Source organism: Salminus brasiliensis, chromosome 16 (genome assembly GCF_030463535.1).
Source record: "Salminus brasiliensis chromosome 16, fSalBra1.hap2, whole genome shotgun sequence".
Classification (NCBI taxonomy): Eukaryota; Metazoa; Chordata; class Actinopteri; order Characiformes; family Bryconidae; genus Salminus; species Salminus brasiliensis.
The window spans coordinates 105830-123717 of NC_132893.1; the positions used below are offsets into that span (position 1 = coordinate 105830).

At 48.2% G+C, this 17888-nt stretch overlaps 4 protein-coding genes across 5 annotated transcripts in view; all 4 read right to left on the bottom strand.

Annotated features, from left to right (window-relative positions):
• Positions 1-345: 345 nt before the first annotated feature.
• Positions 346-1836, bottom strand: fam89b (family with sequence similarity 89 member B). Of its 2 annotated transcripts, none has more exons than XM_072658766.1 (2): positions 1328-1836; positions 346-1103 (listed from the first exon to the last, which is right to left on the bottom strand). In XM_072658766.1, exons 1-2 carry the CDS (start codon positions 1574-1576, stop codon positions 843-845), a joined length of 510 nt encoding a protein of 169 aa, XP_072514867.1. In that variant the 5' UTR covers positions 1577-1836; the 3' UTR covers positions 346-842. The 2 variants fall into 2 exon arrangements, 1 of the variants encoding a protein (XP_072514867.1); XR_011977624.1 differs by having other exon boundaries at positions 1010-1236; positions 1328-1415.
• Positions 1837-2436: 600 nt separating this feature from the next.
• znrd2 (zinc ribbon domain containing 2) lies at positions 2437-4534 on the bottom strand. The gene is made up of 4 exons (XM_072658867.1): positions 4460-4534; positions 3681-3832; positions 3438-3522; positions 2437-3205 (listed from the first exon to the last, which is right to left on the bottom strand). The coding sequence occupies exons 1-4, from the start codon at positions 4473-4475 to the stop codon at positions 2763-2765; spliced, it is 696 nt and encodes a 231-aa protein (XP_072514968.1). The 5' UTR covers positions 4476-4534; the 3' UTR covers positions 2437-2762.
• A 923-nt stretch (positions 4535-5457) lies between these two features.
• Positions 5458-9539, bottom strand: LOC140537205 (solute carrier family 35 member F3). Its single transcript, XM_072659531.1, has 8 exons — positions 9476-9539; positions 8535-8823; positions 7047-7266; positions 6826-6951; positions 6537-6729; positions 6347-6436; positions 6009-6235; positions 5458-5643 (listed from the first exon to the last, which is right to left on the bottom strand). The coding sequence occupies exons 1-8, from the start codon at positions 9537-9539 to the stop codon at positions 5458-5460; spliced, it is 1395 nt and encodes a 464-aa protein (XP_072515632.1).
• A 2967-nt stretch (positions 9540-12506) lies between these two features.
• Positions 12507-17888, bottom strand: part of arr3a (arrestin 3a, retinal (X-arrestin)) — a 7332-nt gene continuing 1950 nt past the window's right edge. Inside the window, exons 6-16 of the mRNA XM_072658405.1 lie at positions 17242-17435; positions 16793-16852; positions 16634-16710; positions 15914-16049; positions 15657-15741; positions 15290-15362; positions 14798-14935; positions 14458-14541; positions 14082-14105; positions 13564-13613; positions 12507-12931 (exon numbers count right to left, since the gene is read on the bottom strand). Of these exons, the coding sequence (XP_072514506.1) occupies positions 12927-12931; positions 13564-13613; positions 14082-14105; positions 14458-14541; positions 14798-14935; positions 15290-15362; positions 15657-15741; positions 15914-16049; positions 16634-16710; positions 16793-16852; positions 17242-17435 (926 nt within the window). The 3' untranslated portion in view covers positions 12507-12926. The remainder of the gene's footprint in view (positions 12932-13563; positions 13614-14081; positions 14106-14457; positions 14542-14797; positions 14936-15289; positions 15363-15656; positions 15742-15913; positions 16050-16633; positions 16711-16792; positions 16853-17241; positions 17436-17888) is intronic.

Below are 17888 nucleotides of genomic sequence, written 5' to 3' on the forward strand. Positions count from 1 at the left end.
AGGGAGGAGATCACTCACAGCCAGCACCTCCACCTAACCACAGCTCTGTACCTCCGCACAAACCGCAGTCAGTTACATGGGTGGAGCTAAACTGCTGTAGGCTGAATGGGTGGAGCTAAACTGCTGTAGGCTGAATGGGTGGAGCTAAAGCACTGTAGGCTGAATGGGTGGAGCTAAAGCACTGTAGGCTGAATGGTCCATGTTACGGAGTTGTTTTTTGTGACCTCCAGCAGTTTAGTGTCGTGTGGGTTTGGAGAGTTTGATTGTTGACTGATTGATTGTTGTATTTGATTAAGAAAGAAACAGAAGTTTGTGTGATAAAGAAGGTTCACACACACACGCCGCTAATGAAGCAAAAAAAGCATATTTATGAATCAGGAAATACACTACAGTCATTTATGTAAATGTGTGTGTATAAAAGTAAATTCCTGCATCTCAGAAAACTCCCGATATGAAAAAGTAGAAATATTATAAAACATTAAATATATGATATGTTTGTTTACTCATTTGTTTACTCGCTGAATCAGATTTCATTTTTTTAAACATGTATACGGTCATTTCTACAGGTGCTGTCCACTGTGTTATAAACACTGCTGCTGAGGAACAGCTGAGTGTGTGTGTGTGTGTGTGTGTGTGTGTTATACAGTTTCTGGTGGTCACTTCCTCTTCCTCTATCCGGTCTTTATGGTCTGGGGCTCCAGGAAGTGAGCCATTGTGTTTTAGTGTTTCTGAAGGTCAGAATAAAACAGTGACCACCGCCCAGCGTCCGCACAGAGAGCAGGCCCTACAGCGCCCTCTACTGAGACCGCCTGAGCAGAGCTGATCTGTGGTCAATCTGACGTTTAAAGGGGGATCCGGAAAGAGTTTTTAACCCACTGGTCACGGGAGTTTTGAGCAGGCTGTGGGCGGGGCTGTGTGGTGTCCATGGTTACGCTCTCAGCAGTGTCTTCCTTTTCTTCCTCATCCTCCTCTTCCTCAAAGGTGAAGGAGGTCTCCCCCAGAGTGACAGAGATGTCCTGGAACACTCCTTTGTACTCCTGAATGGACTCATAGAGTGACCACAGCTGGCACAGCAGGGACATGTCCAACTGCCTCAGACCCACCTGCAAAACACACACACACACACACACACACACACACACACACACAGAGTCTGCGTGGTCCACTCTGCCAGTATGACCCGAGGATCGCTGCTGGGAATCCCAGGTCAAGCTGCCTGCCATCAGCTGCTGGAGCCTGAGAGAGCACATTACCCATCACCCCCTACTTTAATCAGCCCCTAATTTGCATAACACCACTATCAGCAACACCATTGGGTGTTACTCACCATTTCCTTCCTCAGCATGGCCAGCGCAGCGTCCAGACTGGTGGGCTTACTGAAGCCCAGACCCTCACTCACTCTGGACTTGCTGAGGTCAGCCTGAATTCGGGTTCTTTTACGGTGAACCTTCTCAATGTCCCTCCAGGATCCACCTCTGGAGTTCAGGATGCCACTCAGACCTTTAGGTAAAGGGGGCAGCCCTTCAATGGCAGACGCACTCCCACCTGGAGACTCCTCCATCTGGGACCCGTTCATGGTTCTCCTTCCACAGTCCTGGTCCTCTTCAGTGATGCTGAGGAGTTCTTGCAGAATCTTTAGTTCAGAAAAAGTCCAAAAGCATCCAGACTGAACAGAAACGATCTACTCACCCATCAGCAGTCCTAAAACTCCTCCATCTCCCCAGCTGCCACATCCACCCTAATCAAACTACTCCTGTCTCTGGACCACATTCATTGGCCAGGCTTTATTACCCTCAGCTGCAGATGAGGACGGACTGAACTCCTCAGCTTTCACTGTTTTCCTTTGTCCTGTAAAGGAAGCCACGCCCATCGGACCTGTCCGACAATCCCGCTTTTGGCCACTAGAGAGCAATCATGTGCGGTCAATGAGAAACTACCACCCAACCCACCCGTATTCAGGCCAACCACGCTCTCAGACACGGGGATTGGAGAAGTCTGACAAGTCCCGCCCACCTGCTCTTAGATTGGCTCGAGTAGAAGGCGGAGCTATGGTGGTCCTGCTCTGGCTTATGAGAATGACCTTCTTGCCCATTCTAGGCAGGGCTGACCTCAAAAGCAGTGAAAGCTCTGAAAATCACAAGCTGAAGAAAGATTTTCTGATTTTAATATTAATGATATTTTCAGACCCGCTGGTCTCGCGGCGGCGACGCAGAGGAGCCGCTTCATTCACTCATTTACCAAAATCTTCAAACCCAGAGTTTTTACCCCGTTCCTTTAATCCTGATGAAACTCGTACAGCCCTGAAAACTAACACACACACACACAGTGCTCACACTAGCGATCTGCAGGTGTGTCGAGGCCCCAGGATTCTGCCCCCCCCCCAGGGGCAGATTCCTAGAATTCCAGTCTGTTTGTGTTTGAAGGAAAACTCCAGTATTTTTAGTAGAATTCTGTTTAATCTCCATCTGTAACTCCTGCAGTTTACGGTCACTTAATGTGGACAATCATTTTCCTGACCCGAGACAAACACAGAAAATGCTCAGAACAGACACAGCAGACAGAGATCAGAAGGAAGAACACAGTAAAGCTTCTGCCCGCTGACCTCTCCACTAAACCAGAGCATTCCCTTAAGGTCTGCTGAGAAACTCTGCTTTGTGGAACAGCCACCAGGTCTGAGCTGGAAACACACGGGACTGAACACTGTGCACTTGAACTGTGTGTGTGTGTGTGTGTGTGTGTGTGTGTGTGTTTCTGTCCGGTTTTTAGGATAGCCGCAGTTCTTTAATGCTGCGTAGTGAGTCTGCGCAGGTGCGGATGAGGCTGCACAGCTGGATGCTGGTTTCCACGGAGACAGCCTGCTGCAGCTCCTGCGTGGCCCAGCGCAGTTTGTGCAGGACAGCCTCCTCGGCATGCGCGAGGGCTGGGTGGGAGTGTGGCGGGGCGGGGGGAGGCGGGGTGGCCTGCAGGGTGGCACTGGCGGGCGGGACGAAGGCGGGGCTGCCAGAGGGGGCGGGCAGCGTGGGGGGCTGTAAAGGCGGGAGCGGGCCTCGGAGTCCTGACGCCGCACCCTCGCAGTGCTCTGGCCTCGGCAGGCCCGTGATGGAGAGGGGCGGGTCAGCAGGCAGCACACCGTTGGCCTGGGGGAGGGGCTGAGTGGCCAGCTGACGCTCGCGTACCTGTGACAGAGCCGCCTGGGCGTTCAGAGCTGAGAGACAAAAAGAAGAGACATTTGTAACCTATTATTTATTTAATTCATTATTATGGAAATGAAAACTTGCTTTTAAAACACTTTTAAAAAAGGACTTTGTCTTTTGAAAATAGTCATCTTTTAACTCTCAAATATTAATTCACACTAACAAATGTATTTTTACACACACACACACACACACACACACACACACACACACTCCTGAACATAGGAGTGTGTGAGAACACACCTGGGTTGTCTTTGTCAACATCCGAGTCCAGCTCCTGACACGCAACACAGTAATTCTTCTTCTGCTTATCCTGGAGGAGGATGGTCTGTAATAGGAAGATGATCTACAGTGAATGGACAGGGACAGGGACAGGGACAGGTGTATGGTACAGGGTTGTGTCCAGCAGCAGTAAATCAGCAGCTGGACAGGAAAAGTCTACAGGTACGCAGTGTTTGACCCTACAGAGGGTCCAGGTGGTCTCACCCCGCACAGCTCGCAGCTCTCGCCCAGCATTTTATAGCCTTTCAGCAGGTAATCTCCCATCAGCTTGCTGATTTTGTCCTGGCGCTCTCTCCGGGCCTGGATCACCTTCATCTCCGCCTCGGTGGGGGGCTCCCATTCAAAGTCTTCCTCGTCTGAAACACAGACACACTTTGAGGGGGCTTCTCTCCCTTCCACCTTCACTAACACAGCCTTTTAGAAATGCACCCAAATAAACACACACACACACACCACGAGCATCTACACACACTGTAACCCCCCCCCCCTCCACACACACACACACACACACTCTCTCTCTCTCTCCTCACACACACACACACACACTCCTCACACACACACACACACACACACTCTCCTCACACACACACACACACTCTCCTCACACACACACACTCCTCACACACACACACACACACACACACACACACACACACACACTCTCTCTCCTCACTCTCTCCTCTCACACACACACACACTCTCCTCTCACACACACACACACACACACACACACACACACACACACACACACACACACACTCTCCTCACAGCGCTGTTCTGCATGTAAACACGCAGCTGCTCTCAGCGGACGTTAGCTTTAGCACGCCAGCTAACCGCGCTAATATTAGACACAGACGCGAACAGCGAGGCACTTCAGCAGCTTAACTGTTCTCACAGAGCGACACTGAGGTGAGAATCCGACCCGAACGCGGATAGAAGTGTGAAAATAAAGGCAGAAGTCGTTTACGAGGCTATAAAAGCACCTGCGTTCAGCGCCATGCTCCCCTCCTGCAGCAGCTGCACCGGCACACAGCGCAGCGCAGAGACAGACAGCGCCGCCTGCAGGCCTGGACGAGCGAGGACTCGTGAGAACTGCTAGAGAATCGATACTGAAGAACTGCTAGAGAATCGATACTGAAGAACTGCTAGAGAATCGATACTGAAGAACTGCTAGAGAATCGATACTGAAGAACTGCTAGAGAATATGATAGTGTACAATCAGATCCTGTACTCTCAATATCCGCCCTTTAATATCTAAACTAATTCACATGAATGAATCTGTGATCACAGTGCTCCACAGCTCCGGTTCTTTCATCATATCTAAAGTGTTTTCAGTAAGTAATAATCGCATGCTGGAGACTCCTCCAGACTCCGGGTGTGTGTGTTTCGCCATCGCAGCGGAACCGCTCACACCCCGAAACAGGGAACAGGGAGATGCCGGATGTGTGGGTCCCGGCTGGGTGAGACTGTGTTTGGTAATCAGCCTGACTGTCTTCCAGCCCTCATTTCAGCTCATCTGCAGAAGCTCAAAGAAGATCCTGGAGAAAATCACTGATTCAGTCATTTATTCAGTGAATAAAGATCCCAAATTCAGCACATAAATACAATGACTTTATTAGAAAACACAGTATAATACTACTACTAATAATAATTATTATTATTAATAATAAATAAATAATAATAATAATAATAATAATGATAAGAAATAAATAATAATAATAATAATAATAGCAAATAAATAAAACAAACAGGCGGTCAGTGTGAGGGTAGACTCAGGGCAGTGTGAGGGCAGACTCAGGGCAGACTCAGGGCAGTGTGAGGGCAGACTCAGGGCAGTGTGAGGGCAGACTCGGGGCAGTGTGAGGGCAGACTCGGGGCAGTGTGAGGGCAGACTCAGGGCAGACTCGGGGCAGTGTGAGGGCAGACTCAGGGCAGTGTGAGGGCAGACTCAGGGCAGACTCGGGGCAGTGTGAGGGCAGACTCAGGGCAGTGTGAGGGCAGACTCAGGGCAGACTCGGGGCAGTGTGAGGGCAGACTCAGGGCAGTGTGAGGGCATACTCAGGGCAGACTCGGGGCAGTGTGAGGGCAGACTCAGGGCAGTGTGAGGGCAGACTCGGGGCAGTGTGAGGGCAGACTCGGGGCAGTGTGAGGGCAGACTCAGGGCAGACTCGGGGCAGTGTGAGGGCAGACTCAGGGCAGTGTGAGGGCAGACTCAGGGCAGACTCGGGGCAGTGTGAGGGCAGACTCAGGGCAGTGTGAGGGCAGACTCAGGGCAGACTCGGGGCAGTGTGAGGGCAGACTCAGGGCAGTGTGAGGGCAGACTCAGGGCAGACTCGGGGCAGTGTGAGGGCAGACTCAGGGCAGTGTGAGGGCAGACTCAGGGCAGACTCGGGGCAGTGTGAGGGCAGACTCAGGGCAGTGTGAGGGCAGACTCAGGGCAGACTCGGGGCAGTGTGAGGGCAGACTCAGGGCAGTGTGAGGGCAGACTCAGGGCAGACTCGGGGCAGTGTGAGGGCAGACTCAGGGCAGTACTCCTGCTGATTTGAGTTTGATCCGGACAGGCCCAGCAGCTTCCACTCCTATGTCCTCCCCCAGCAACGACTCATCCCGGCCGTGCCATAGCGTCCCGAACCAGTGCAGCGCCCTCTCGTCCCAGTCCTCTGGTAGCAGTAGCAGCAGAAACCCCACAGAGATGATTCCAAACGCAGCTCCACGGACATGACTGACCACCAGGGTGGACGACATGAACCAGTCTACAGCTACAGAGAGAGAGAGAGACAGACTATTTCAATAATTGTGTGTGTGTGTGTGTGTGTGTTGTGTGTGGTTGTGTGTGTGCTTGGTGAGCAGAGGTGAGTTTGAAGGTGTACCTGCGCTGGCTGGGATGGTGAGGAGGACGCCGAGTGAGGTCAGTGCAGGGTAACTGAGCACTCCTCCCAGATTCACCATCAGGTTAAACACTGTAATCAAACACAGTCACACCCTTACAGGCCCTGATATCTGTGACATCATCACTCAGATACGAGGTTTTGTTTTGACAGTGACAGTGTGTGTGGTTACCCAGCAGCAGAGCAGCGGTGGTGCAGAGGGTGTCCCAGGGGATGTGCTGTGAGGGGGGCCAGTACTCTGTGTGTGTGAGGTACAGTAACACACACAGCCATGAGTGCAGCAGCAGACCACACACACCCACACAGGACAGCAGCACGCACATCGGACCAGGCTGGACCTCTCCCACATTCTTCCTAAACAATACCTTACACACACACACACACACACACACACACACTGCATGAAACTCTGCTTCAGGACAGTAGTAATGCTGGTCATTTTCGCTGTCGCTGGGTTTAACCTTGTAGAAGGCCGAAGTGGAAGCTGACCCAACTCCCAGCGCCACCCCTGTGATTGAGTTGCTATGGAAACCATCAGCGTATGCCAGCATGACAATCCCAGTGATGGAGAAGATAGCAGCCACAATCTGTGTGGAGCCAAACAAACCAAACACAGCAAACAATAAACATGGGTTCAGTGGCCACTTTATTAGAAACGCTTTAGTGGAACAGGTGCTCTGACCCTGACGCCCATGAAGCGATCCTTGAGGCCAATCCAGCTGAGCAGGAAGGCGAAGGCATGACTGCAGCAGAGCACGGCGCTGCCATCGCTGATGGAGATCCTGCAGAGGGACAGCAGGTGAAGGTACCCTGACGTGCTCCAGAGCAGAGAGAACGGAGCTGCACCTTTCAGCACCAGCCTCACAGTCAGCTCCCCCTCACCCAGAAACCTGCTGCACTTTCTGACCACACACACACACACACACACACACACACACACACACACACACTTACTTCAATACTTCAAAGCAAACTTGTGAATTCCCCTCATTCCTACAGCTTTCTAGTTAATCAGTGGAGAGCTGGAGCGCTGACAGTTTCACAAAAATCGTCCTGCAGTTTCTCAGAGATCCACACAGAACGTCTGCTACAATTTCCTCCCACAGGAAGGATCGGTGGAACTGTGGGTAAAACTTTACATCATCTTAATACAAGCACACTAATCACACCCTCACAGCCATAGGAGATATCAAAGCAACCACCTGGAACACACTCTGCAGCTGTGTCCAGTCTCAGATATATCATTTAAATGTACTACATTATATAATATATTATTCAATAATATTCATATTTTTAAAACACTTAAATATATTCCTAAATATTTTCAAATATTAAAAATAAATTGATAAAATGTGTCTGTGTGTGTTTTCATTTGTCAGGGCCATCAAAGTGGCTGGACTTAAAAACAAAAGAGAGAAAGTCCAGATGCCTCTACACCAGGCACAGGCCCGGCACAGGCCCGGCACAGGCCCGGCACAGGCCCGGCACAGCCCCGGGACAGCACTATTAGTTTTATTAGGTGGACGTGATTTTTATTGTGGTCGTTCTTGAGCTGCTAGAGAAGCTGCTTACCTTTAATCTGCTTTCAGGATCTAATCCTCTCATCTCCACATGGAGCTAAACAAACACCCTCATTACTCACGGACCGCAGAAGCAAGTCTGTTAGAGGTCACTGAACACCGCCACACGGTTCGAGACCAGACCAGGATGAAGCTAGCACCATATTAATGTCAGAATAATAATAATAATAATAATAATAATAATAATAATTTTTGTATTATTATTATTATTATTATTATTATTAATATTATTAATATTAATAATAATAAGAGGAGTGGGCTGAGAGGGATGTTTACCTGCATAAAACAACAGCAACTACAGAGGAGCACAATAGGGGGTGGAGCCTGCAGAGGGGGATTGGACAGAATGGTTGTGAGGTCACAACTACTGAACTGCCCAGGCAGTTGGAACTTTCTGGACCTGGATTCTCCATCTCCAGAGTCAGAAAGCACAAGCCTGTTACTGAGATCACTGAGCACCTCCACACAGTTTGAGGAGAGTATGTGATGATGTAGGCCTGAAACTAGCACCATGCTAATTGGTGTACATAAGCTTAGCAGATTAGCAGATGCATTCATTTGAAATGAGCAGAAATAAGTTGAACTCTGACCTCAGCCGGACACTCGGCCACTCCCTCCGCTCGGACCCCAGCAGGTGCCCCAGGTAATACAGAGGGAAGAACAGGAGGTTCCAGATGCTGCAGAACCAAATGATGAAGAACGGGGCCTGCAGTCGCGTCAGCGCGTGTTTGGCACTGTGAGCCGCCCAGGCCCAGGCAGCCGACATGCACCCGGCCAGCAGGAGCCCTGCAGTCACCCGGAGGACGGCCTTCAGTGGGCAGCGAGAACTGCAGGAGCTGACCTCTGGACCCCCAGGGTCCTTCTGAGGGGGAGAACCTTCTGAGCACAGGAGACAAAGGGTACAGTAGAGCTGGACAATGATCCGCTATACAGCAGCGGGAGAACTGTAGCGAAGGTACTTTATACTGTTCCCTGCTGACCTGGAACACTGCCTACAGCTACACTCTTCAAAAAGGGTTCTTCAAGGGTTCTTTTGTGAGGGGGGTTAAACACAGAGAAAGTGTTTTGTAAATGGTTCTTTATAGAACATAGAACATTGGTTCTACATAGGAACAAAAGGTTAAAGAATCAAAGAACCTTTGGTTGAACATTGTTTATTGTTCCAGTTCCAGAACTTTAAGGCTGCATATCAACCTGAACAGCTTCTCGGCACAAATGGCTGAGCATCACACTCAACACCCCCTGGAACCGGACCCTAAGAGTTCTGCAGATTTCTGAAGATCAGCCGGGTTATGGTCAGTGCTTCATTAGTTTTAGCTTGTCTAAATATCACAATTCATATAGACTAAGTGGTTTCTGACTCTAGAGATGGAACAGACACACACACAAACACAAACACACACACACACACACAAACACACACACACACACACAAACACACACACACACACACAAACACACACACACAAACACACACACACACACACACACACACACACACAAACACACGCACAAGCAGCAAGAGTCTTACCTGGAGGTCTGAACAGGTGTTGGGGAGCAGAGCAGGGCGACACCTTTGCTGAGAGTTTGTTCATGTCTGTGTGTGTGAGGAGTGTGTGTGGGGGGTGTGTGGCGGAGTGTGTGTGCGGAGTGTGTGGCGGAGTGTGTGGCGGAGTGTGATCAAACTGAGCCTGAGCTTCTAAAGCACTGAGCTTAAAGTACAGCGATCTGCTCAGTCAGCGAAAATCTCAACCAGGCCTCGGATGCTGACCGAGTGGAACCGAGCAGGGTTCTTTAGAGCACACCTGACCCTGTTCATCAGCTAATGATCGAGCTCTTCAGGGTTTGGATCAGGGTGTCGGGGTGTTGGGGGAAGTCAGATTTATTGGCCAAGTACGTGGACACACACAAGGAGTCTGGTTCCAGCCGTTGGTGTCTCTCCAGTACGTTATGCAAATGTAAACACACCCTGATCAAACGGCTTGGCTGTTTTTTTCCCAGCAGCCCCTGATTAGCCCATTAGCTTCCTGTACAGCTATATCAGTGTGCTGGCTCGATAAGGTCGGGCCTCATTGTCTCCCATAACATAGCGTTTTAATGAGATAAAAACACAAATAGGGGGCAGTGGTGGTCAGCGGTTAGAGCGCCGGGATATCGATAACAGGGTTGTGGGTTCGATTCCCAGGCTCGGCAAACTGCCACTGTTGGGCCCTTGAGCAAGGCCCTTTACCCTCTCTGCTCCCCGGGCGCTGGAGTTGGCTGCCCACCGCTCTGGGTGTGTGTGTGTACTCACTGACCCTAATACACGTGTGTGAGTGTGTGTGTTCACTACCAGATGGGTTAAATGCGGAGGACACATTTCGCTGTACAGTGACAGATACCTGCACCTTTACCTTTACCAATTATGAAAACCTACAGTTTTAATATAAAAGAATTGGACTGAAAATGTGAGGTGGTGTTAGACTGGACTCCGATCTCTCCTGAATAAGGAAGCGCTGCTCTGTAAAGCTTATTAAAGCTGGCGACCCACGGAGAGAACCGCGCCCTGTTCCCACCAGCTGCTCCAGGTGAAGCAGGTAATGACAGGTGTTCAGCACTCGGCAGACGGGGACAGAAGCGTAGCTCTTAGCTAATTAGCTAATGTAAAACAGATTCCATTACTTGTTAGCGACATTAGCCTCGTAGCTGCCTATTCTGTTCGGATGATTTAGTGTTAAAGGTGTTTAAGGTTAATAAAACAATGACGTGATTTTGACTGTGGTGGATTAGACCCTGCTCTCCCTGCTGTGTGTGTGTGTGTGTGTGTGTGTGTGTGTGTGTGTCAGAGACCATCTGGTGTGAGCTCATCTTGAGCCCTTTACAGTTATCAGGTAGAGGCTGGGAAGTCATCTGAGGCTGCACGTACGGAGAGAGGGGGACAATGACAGCAGTGATTCTGGGCCTGGAAATTAGGTGATAATTATTCATATATATATATATATATCAATATAAATATAAAGACGCTTAGGTTGGTAAACAGTGGGGGCACAGCATGTGCTCCTCTCTGCTCTCTGCTCTGGGAGCAATGATGGAAGCTGAGCCTCTTTAAAACGCTGTAATGGTGTAAATCAATGACGACAAACAACTTAAAGACTTTGGTTTAGGAAGAAGAGGCAAGATCACCAGTTCTCTAAATCATGCTGGATCGGGGGATGTGGGAAGAGTCGGAGGGGCGAGGAGAGGTCAGGTGAAGACCCTCCTGCCCTGAAGGGTTTAAGTGTCGAGCTCTCTGTGACGTCTCGCTGTTCTTGTGATTGTTTATGGTGAATCGACTCCAGAGAATCTTAACTAAAGAGAACTGCCTGTTTTTCTGACCAACCCTGGTTTACTTGGTGAATTATACACGAAGGTTCAGAGCTAACCATGACAAATCAGCTACCCTATATGTCCAAATGTTTGTGGACACCCCTTCTAATGAGTGCATTCAGCTACTTTAAGCTGCACCCATTGCTGACACAGATGTGCAAATGCACACACACAGCTTGTCTAGTCCCTGTAGAGAAGAAGTACAGCCAATAGAATAGGACTCTCTGGAGCAGATAAACATCATGACCCTATTGGCTCCATGCTGCCTAATGCCAGGCGTGGGCTAGAGTGGTATAAAGCCCCCCAGCATTGAGGAGCTGTGGAGCAGTGGAAGTGAGGTGGGGAGTTGGGGATGAGATGGTGGTGGTTGTGGGGGGGGGGGGGGGGTGTCATCCAACAGCTTGGCCTCACTGACTGTTGTGACTGAATGCAATCAATCAAATCCTTACAGCGATCTTCACAGTTTAGTCAGTGTTTTTTCTGGAAGCTCCAGATACTGCAGATACAGACCAGGATGAAAAATGCTAAAGCTTTAAATATTACATTCATTTTAATGATGCAAACCCTGTTAACTAACATCCATCACCCTGCAATAAAGACCAGCAGCAGAAACAACTGTGTTTTAAAGTTTTTATTCTTTTTTTATGATTAATTTGTTTTCTCACTTTGATCATTTTTATTCTAATCAGTAAAACAAACGACGCTGGAGTGAATCTGACCACTGAACATGTTCCTCTACACACAGCTAAGCACAGATCAGATCAGAGAAACAAAGACAAAAGTACACTTTCCATTACAGAGGGTTAGGAGAAGAGCCGAATTGCTGTGAGAAGACAGTTTCAATCAGACACCCCGGGGTTTGGGTTCAGTTACAGTGGGAGTAAAACACTCCTGTGGAAGAGCTACGCTAACCGTGTGTAACCTGTGCTCCCTCTGCTGAGCATATTCAGCTTCATATTCATCAAACAGGACAGAAATTCACATTAATACAAATAAAAGAAAGGTCTAACTTCAATAAATTCAGCTGATCTGGTGATTTAGTCATGCTTAGCTAGCTAGCTGCATTAGCCTGTAGAGCTGATCAGGGCATTTCTTAGCATTTCATGTATTTAATCAATCCATGTAATTAATCAATTACAGAGAGACAAAAACACATGAATTATTATTATTATTATTAAAAGAGTTCATTTTAAATCTGCACAATTCTCCCACATGAATAAAATAGTTTGCAGTTTTATTTCAAATAAGATATCTAGTAAATAAGTGTATTAATTTAATATTATTCACACGGAAATAGTTAGTCTGTATGAATGAATACATAGGGGTGAACAGCCAGGACTAAGATCACACAGCACCAAGCTCTTCCTCACAGGAGTGTCGATACTGTGGGTTCTGCTTTAGCGGAGTGCCTGAGGGAACCCACTTACTCTTACAGCTGAAACTACACATCCACGCTAGTAATGTCAGTGTGTGTGTGTGTGTGTGTGTGTGTGTGTTGTCTGGATGCAGGTATATGTGAGGTATTCTGCTGCAGCTCCTTTGGACCTCCTTTTCTTCAGCTCTGTCTGTTTTATGTTCTGCTGAGGGAAACTAAGTGAAGGATCTACTCTGATCTGCAGATCAGACCTGCAGAGGGTTCACTCTGTGAGAGAGAGAGAGAGAGAGAGAGAGAGAGAGAGAGAGAGTGATGTTAACAGAGTATAAAAATGGCTGAATGTAGGAGATGTTAATGATCATTCAGGATTACAGCTGAAGTGAGAATGAAGGGTCAGGGTCAGGGTTAGAGCTCTAGGCTGGTCTATTGACTATGACCGGTGTTGCTCCACTAAAACGATGAAGTCTCTGGATTTCCGTATTCTGTCTACCTTCAGACTGTGAACTCTGCTTTCCTAGATCGGCTCTAGAGATGGAAAATTTGAGGAGCAGAAAGTAAAACTCCAGCGGCTGCAGCTTAGCTGAGAAGAGATGGAAAATTCAGCTGCAGAAAGGAAGCCCAGCTGCTCCCAGCATGACAACCTGCTGCTGAACCGCCGGCAGTAGAAATACACCCTGACGACGGGCAGTGTGGTCACTCGTACAGCTCCGACCCCGTGTTCTGCTGTCTGTAGGGCAGCTAATGGCCTTTTTTGTGCAGTTCTGCTCAGATTTGATCCTATCAGCTGGACTGCCTGGCTGATATTTTGGAGTTTGTAGGCGGGTGAATAAAATAAGAGCCGTGTGAACTGAGACGTGAGAGCAGATAGAGAAAACGGGAGGGGGGCAGGTAGGCTGTACCTGTGGGTTTGGGGTGCATCAGAATTAGAGGCAGCTCCGCTGTTACATCACTGCAGAGAGAGAGAGACACACACACACAGAGAGAGAGAGACAGAGAGAGAGAGAGAGAGAGAGAGAGAGAGAGAGAGAGAGAGAGACACAGAGAGACACAGAGAGAGACACACAGAGAGAGAGAGACACAGAGAGACACAGAGAGAGAGAGAGAGAGAGAGAGAGAGAGAGACACAGAGAGAGACACAGAGAGAGAGAGAGAGAGAGAGAGAGAGACACAGAGAGAGAGAGAGAGACACAGAGAGATAGAGAGAGAGAGACACAGAGAGAGAGAGAGAGACACAGAGAGATAGAGAGAGAGAGACACAGAGAGAGAGAGAGAGAGAGAGAGAGAGAGAGAGACACACACACAGAGAGACACAGAGAGAGAGAGAGAGAGATGCTGACCAAACTGCATATGATCAGTTCTGCATATCACAAAATAAAATAATAACATTTATGAATCAGTACTGTTGCTGAAGTCTTACCTGGCTGTTAAACCTCCCAACAGACTGAAAGAACATCAGAACACACTCGTTAATATTTCACACTAAAAGTCCATTCAAATGAAAACAACTGATCGTCTGAAGCTGAGGGATGACGCCCCCTATTGGTTTTGTATGCTGTAAACTTTAAACTGCAGTAATAACTGTAAACACAACAGTATGATCCGGTACATCTACCCTCCTCTTCCAGAGGACTTGGTGAGGAGTAGAGTAAACTAGCTGAGGTTCTTCTTCAGTAAACAGTGAAGCTCTTCTGTACGAACTCTGGAGAAGAGCCTCTGCTAAACGCCTTAAATCTACTGTGAGGGTGTTCTGTGGGCTTCCCTGCGGTACTGATGGGGATTAGACAGATTCTCACCCTCCGCCGGAAACCATCAGGTTAACTTTCACTTTATACGACACCAGAATTCCCATCACTTCCTTATCCATCCCGGGCCGGAGCCTGCAGACAGACACCACATTTAGAGACCAACAAACCCCAGACGCCCCCCCTCTCAGACACAGGTACTAAATAGTAGAAATATTTAAGTACAGACACTTAAAAATGACTTAGGTACAGTAATGAAGTACTGGTGTAATTACAGTCCTCAGTCTGTTCTGGGCTGTTTAAATATAGCTTTGATTGACTGGTTAACTGACTGATTGAAGTGTGTGTGTGTGTGTGTATGTGTGTGTGTGTGTGTGTGTGAGTTACTCACACAGTGGTGGAGGCCAGGTTAGTGTCCTCCTCCTTCAGCCGTCCGTCCAGAGCCAGGCCACGCTGCTCTTTGTTACTGGCCAGCAAGGGGGTGATGGTCAGGGTCTTCTCAAACGTTGCATTTGCCTCCACTGATTCACTGCAACAACAAACCAGTAAAACCAGTAACTCAGAGCCCGCCCACTGATCAAAACACAGGTACTGGAGCGGTTGGGTGCAGCTTTCTAGTGGGCCGTGAAGGACTTGCAGAGGGGGTGCAGGAGAAGTGTGTGGGGAGGTCAGGCTGCAGTGTGAAGGACTGAAGGACTGGGCTGGGATTTAGGCTACTGGGCTGTGCTGCAGTGAACTGGTTCTGGATAAATGGGATGTTTTCACCTGATTTTTAATACATATGCTACAAGAGTTTCAGGAAAAGTTCTCAGGAGGAACGTGTGAACACTCCTGATGCAGCGCTGAAGTGAAATAAGGCTGGCTGTGTGGGGTGTGTACTCACGAGAACTCCTCGGTCAGCACGTTCTTAGTGTATTTATCAGCAGAGTACAGAATCACATCTGTGGTCTGGTCAACTGTGGAAGAAACACCAAGCAAGGAGTTAAAACTGCTGTAAGCTGAATGGGCGGGGCTACACTGGTGTAGGCTGAATGGGTGGGGCTAAACAGCTGTATGCTGAATGGTCGGTGCATATGTAAATATGTAACTGTGTTGTTTTTGTGACATCAAAGAAACAGTGTTGCTGCAGCCTTGTGTCCTCATCCGGACTGTACGGATTAGGAAGCTGAGCTGAATGCCTGAACAGTCAGGTCGTGGCTCTTCAGTGAGGGTCTTACAGGGGATTCGTGGTTTTACGGGCTTTGACTCACCAGTAATTTTGATTTTCTTCACCACTTTGTTGGATTCGTTCTTGACCTTTACTTTAATAGGAATAACTTCCCCATGGTAATAAATCTGTTATAATAAAAAACAGCACTAATCAAAACTCCACCATTAGATCAGATCAGATCAGATTAGATCAGATTGACTGAAGATGTATATTTAGTTAATAAAATGTTTAGTTTAGAGTTCTGTGTAATTCCATCATTAATCAGCTGAATGTCGCTGACAGGCTGAAACACCTCACCTCTTTATCAATAGAGGTTTCCAGATGAACAGGTTTGTCAGACATCATGAAGTTCTTGCAAATTTCAGCCTTCTGTCCAGATCCGGTGTTATCAGGAGCAAACTGGATCTTACGGATGATGAGGCGAGCGGTGTCCCTGAGAGAGCACATCACACACATCATCACCTCACTGTAAAAGTCTAGTTTAGCTTCTCACCTCAGAGCTGCACAAGGACAAAAGTATTAGGACACCTGCTCTTTCACTGTTTCTTCTGAATTTAATTGTTGGAGTAACTGTCTCTACTGTCCAGAGACCTTCTACTAGATTTTGGAGGAGGAGCACTGCTGTGAGGATTTGATTGTATTTAGCCACAAGAGTGTTAATGATGGATGTTGGATGATGATCACCACCCCACCTCATCCCAAAAGTACTGGATGGAGCTCCACCACCACCATCATTCCAGAGAACTCAGCTCTTCCACTGCTCCACAGCTCAATGCTGGGGGGCTTTATACCCCTCTAGTCCACGCCTGGCATTAGGCAGCATGGAGCCAATAGGGTCATGATGTTGATCTGCTCCAGAGAGTCCTATTCTATTGGCAGTACTTATTCTCCACAGGGACTAGACTTTTTTTTTTTTTTTTAGATTTTTAGCTACATTAGTCTCATAGCAGAGGTTAGCATCATGCTAACTGAAGGTCTAACTCTAGTAAGAAATGGAGATAAAAATGGAGAACTCACTTTTTGTCGATTTTCTCATCGGGGTCTTCAGCTGCTTTGGCCACGTAGGTCTTCACCTCGAAGTCCACTCCACAGGGCTGAGCAGAGAGCAGAGAGTTAGTGGACGATGCTACTCACACTACACCAGCTGCTGAGGCTGAGGCCTGTGCGTGAGCTCACCTTGCCCTTATCGTCTGGTCCAGGCTGGAGGGTCACTGAGCAGGGCAGGTTGGTGGGGATCTGGGATTTAAACAGAGCAATGCAACCATCACCGAGCAGCTCACTGTTAGTGTCCACCACACAGCTTCATTCAGCATTACCACGCTCCTTCACAGAATTCATCTAATCATCATTATATTCATTGTCTGCTGAGTCTGTCCTGCAGCAGTGAAACAGCTCCCACATGTTCAGTCTGTCTGATTGTACACGGTGTGATACCCTGACACATCTACACCAGCGATACTCCACTGTCCTTATAAATAGCCGAACAGTTGAGACGCGGGCAGAGAGATTCAGGGTGGTGTTTGACACACGTGTAGATTTGGATAGGAAGTAAAATATGGGCTGTATCTGTGTTGTAGTCATGGCAACCACTGTAAAGAGATCAGACTTGGTCAGTTTCTACGTACGTCGAAGGTGAAGGCGTAGCTCTGCTCTCCTGCTTTCTTCAGCAGTGTGTTGTGCATTTCTGTCAGGGTGGGTTTGTATCCGGCGTCGGGGTAAAGCTGGATGTGGTGGATCCAGATGTCCTTCCTGAAGGAGAGGCCGATAACGTCCAGGTCGTCGCGGCCGTAGCGGAATGCGCAGCACAGCTGTACCCACACTGAGGAGAGAGAACCGGCATGACCCTGATCTACAGCCGCGTCCAACTGGGACGCCTTAGTGAGAGCTCACAGTGCTGCAGGCATCATCCTCCCTGTGGAAGACCGGGGTGCCGCTGTGGCTGCGTTCAGACTGTTTCTCAGATCAGATCTGGTGAGACGACTGCCCGCACTGCTATCTGCACGTGATCGGATTTGCGTGTGCAGACATCAGAAACGTATCTGACTGAGACACATCTGTACAAATCCCATCACAATTCAATCCACCTCCAAACTTCATGTGTTTTTTGTCTGTCCAGACTCCTACACCAGTGAGAGTCCCAACTCTACATTCTCCTGTCTGTCAAACTGTCTTACAATAATATTAATAATAATAATATTAATAATGATAATAATAATAATAATAATAATAATAATAATAATAATAATAATGTTGTTAAAAGAAATGGAGGAAA

Excerpts from the sequence above, each read along its gene's own strand:
- fam89b (XM_072658766.1), bottom strand. The coding sequence starts at position 1,576 with ATGAACGGGTCCCAGATGGAGGAGTCTCCAGGTGGGAGTGCGTCTGCC. Across the intron at positions 1,104-1,327 it reads CCATGCTGAGGAAGGAAATG|GTGGGTCTGAGGCAGTTGGA; the intron begins GTGAGTAACACC and ends TGTGTTTTGCAG.
- znrd2 (XM_072658867.1), bottom strand. Across the intron at positions 3,523-3,680 it reads AGAGCTGCGAGCTGTGCGGG|ACCATCCTCCTCCAGGATAA; the intron begins GTGAGACCACCT and ends TTCCTATTACAG. Across the intron at positions 3,206-3,437 it reads TGTTGACAAAGACAACCCAG|CTCTGAACGCCCAGGCGGCT; the intron begins GTGTGTTCTCAC and ends TTTGTCTCTCAG.
- LOC140537205 (XM_072659531.1), bottom strand. The coding sequence starts at position 9,539 with ATGAACAAACTCTCAGCAAAGGTGTCGCCCTGCTCTGCTCCCCAACAC. Across the intron at positions 6,952-7,046 it reads ATCGCTTCATGGGCGTCAGG|ATTGTGGCTGCTATCTTCTC; the intron begins GTCAGAGCACCT and ends GGCTCCACACAG. Across the intron at positions 6,236-6,346 it reads CACCATCCCAGCCAGCGCAG|CTGTAGACTGGTTCATGTCG; the intron begins GTACACCTTCAA and ends CTCTCTCTGTAG.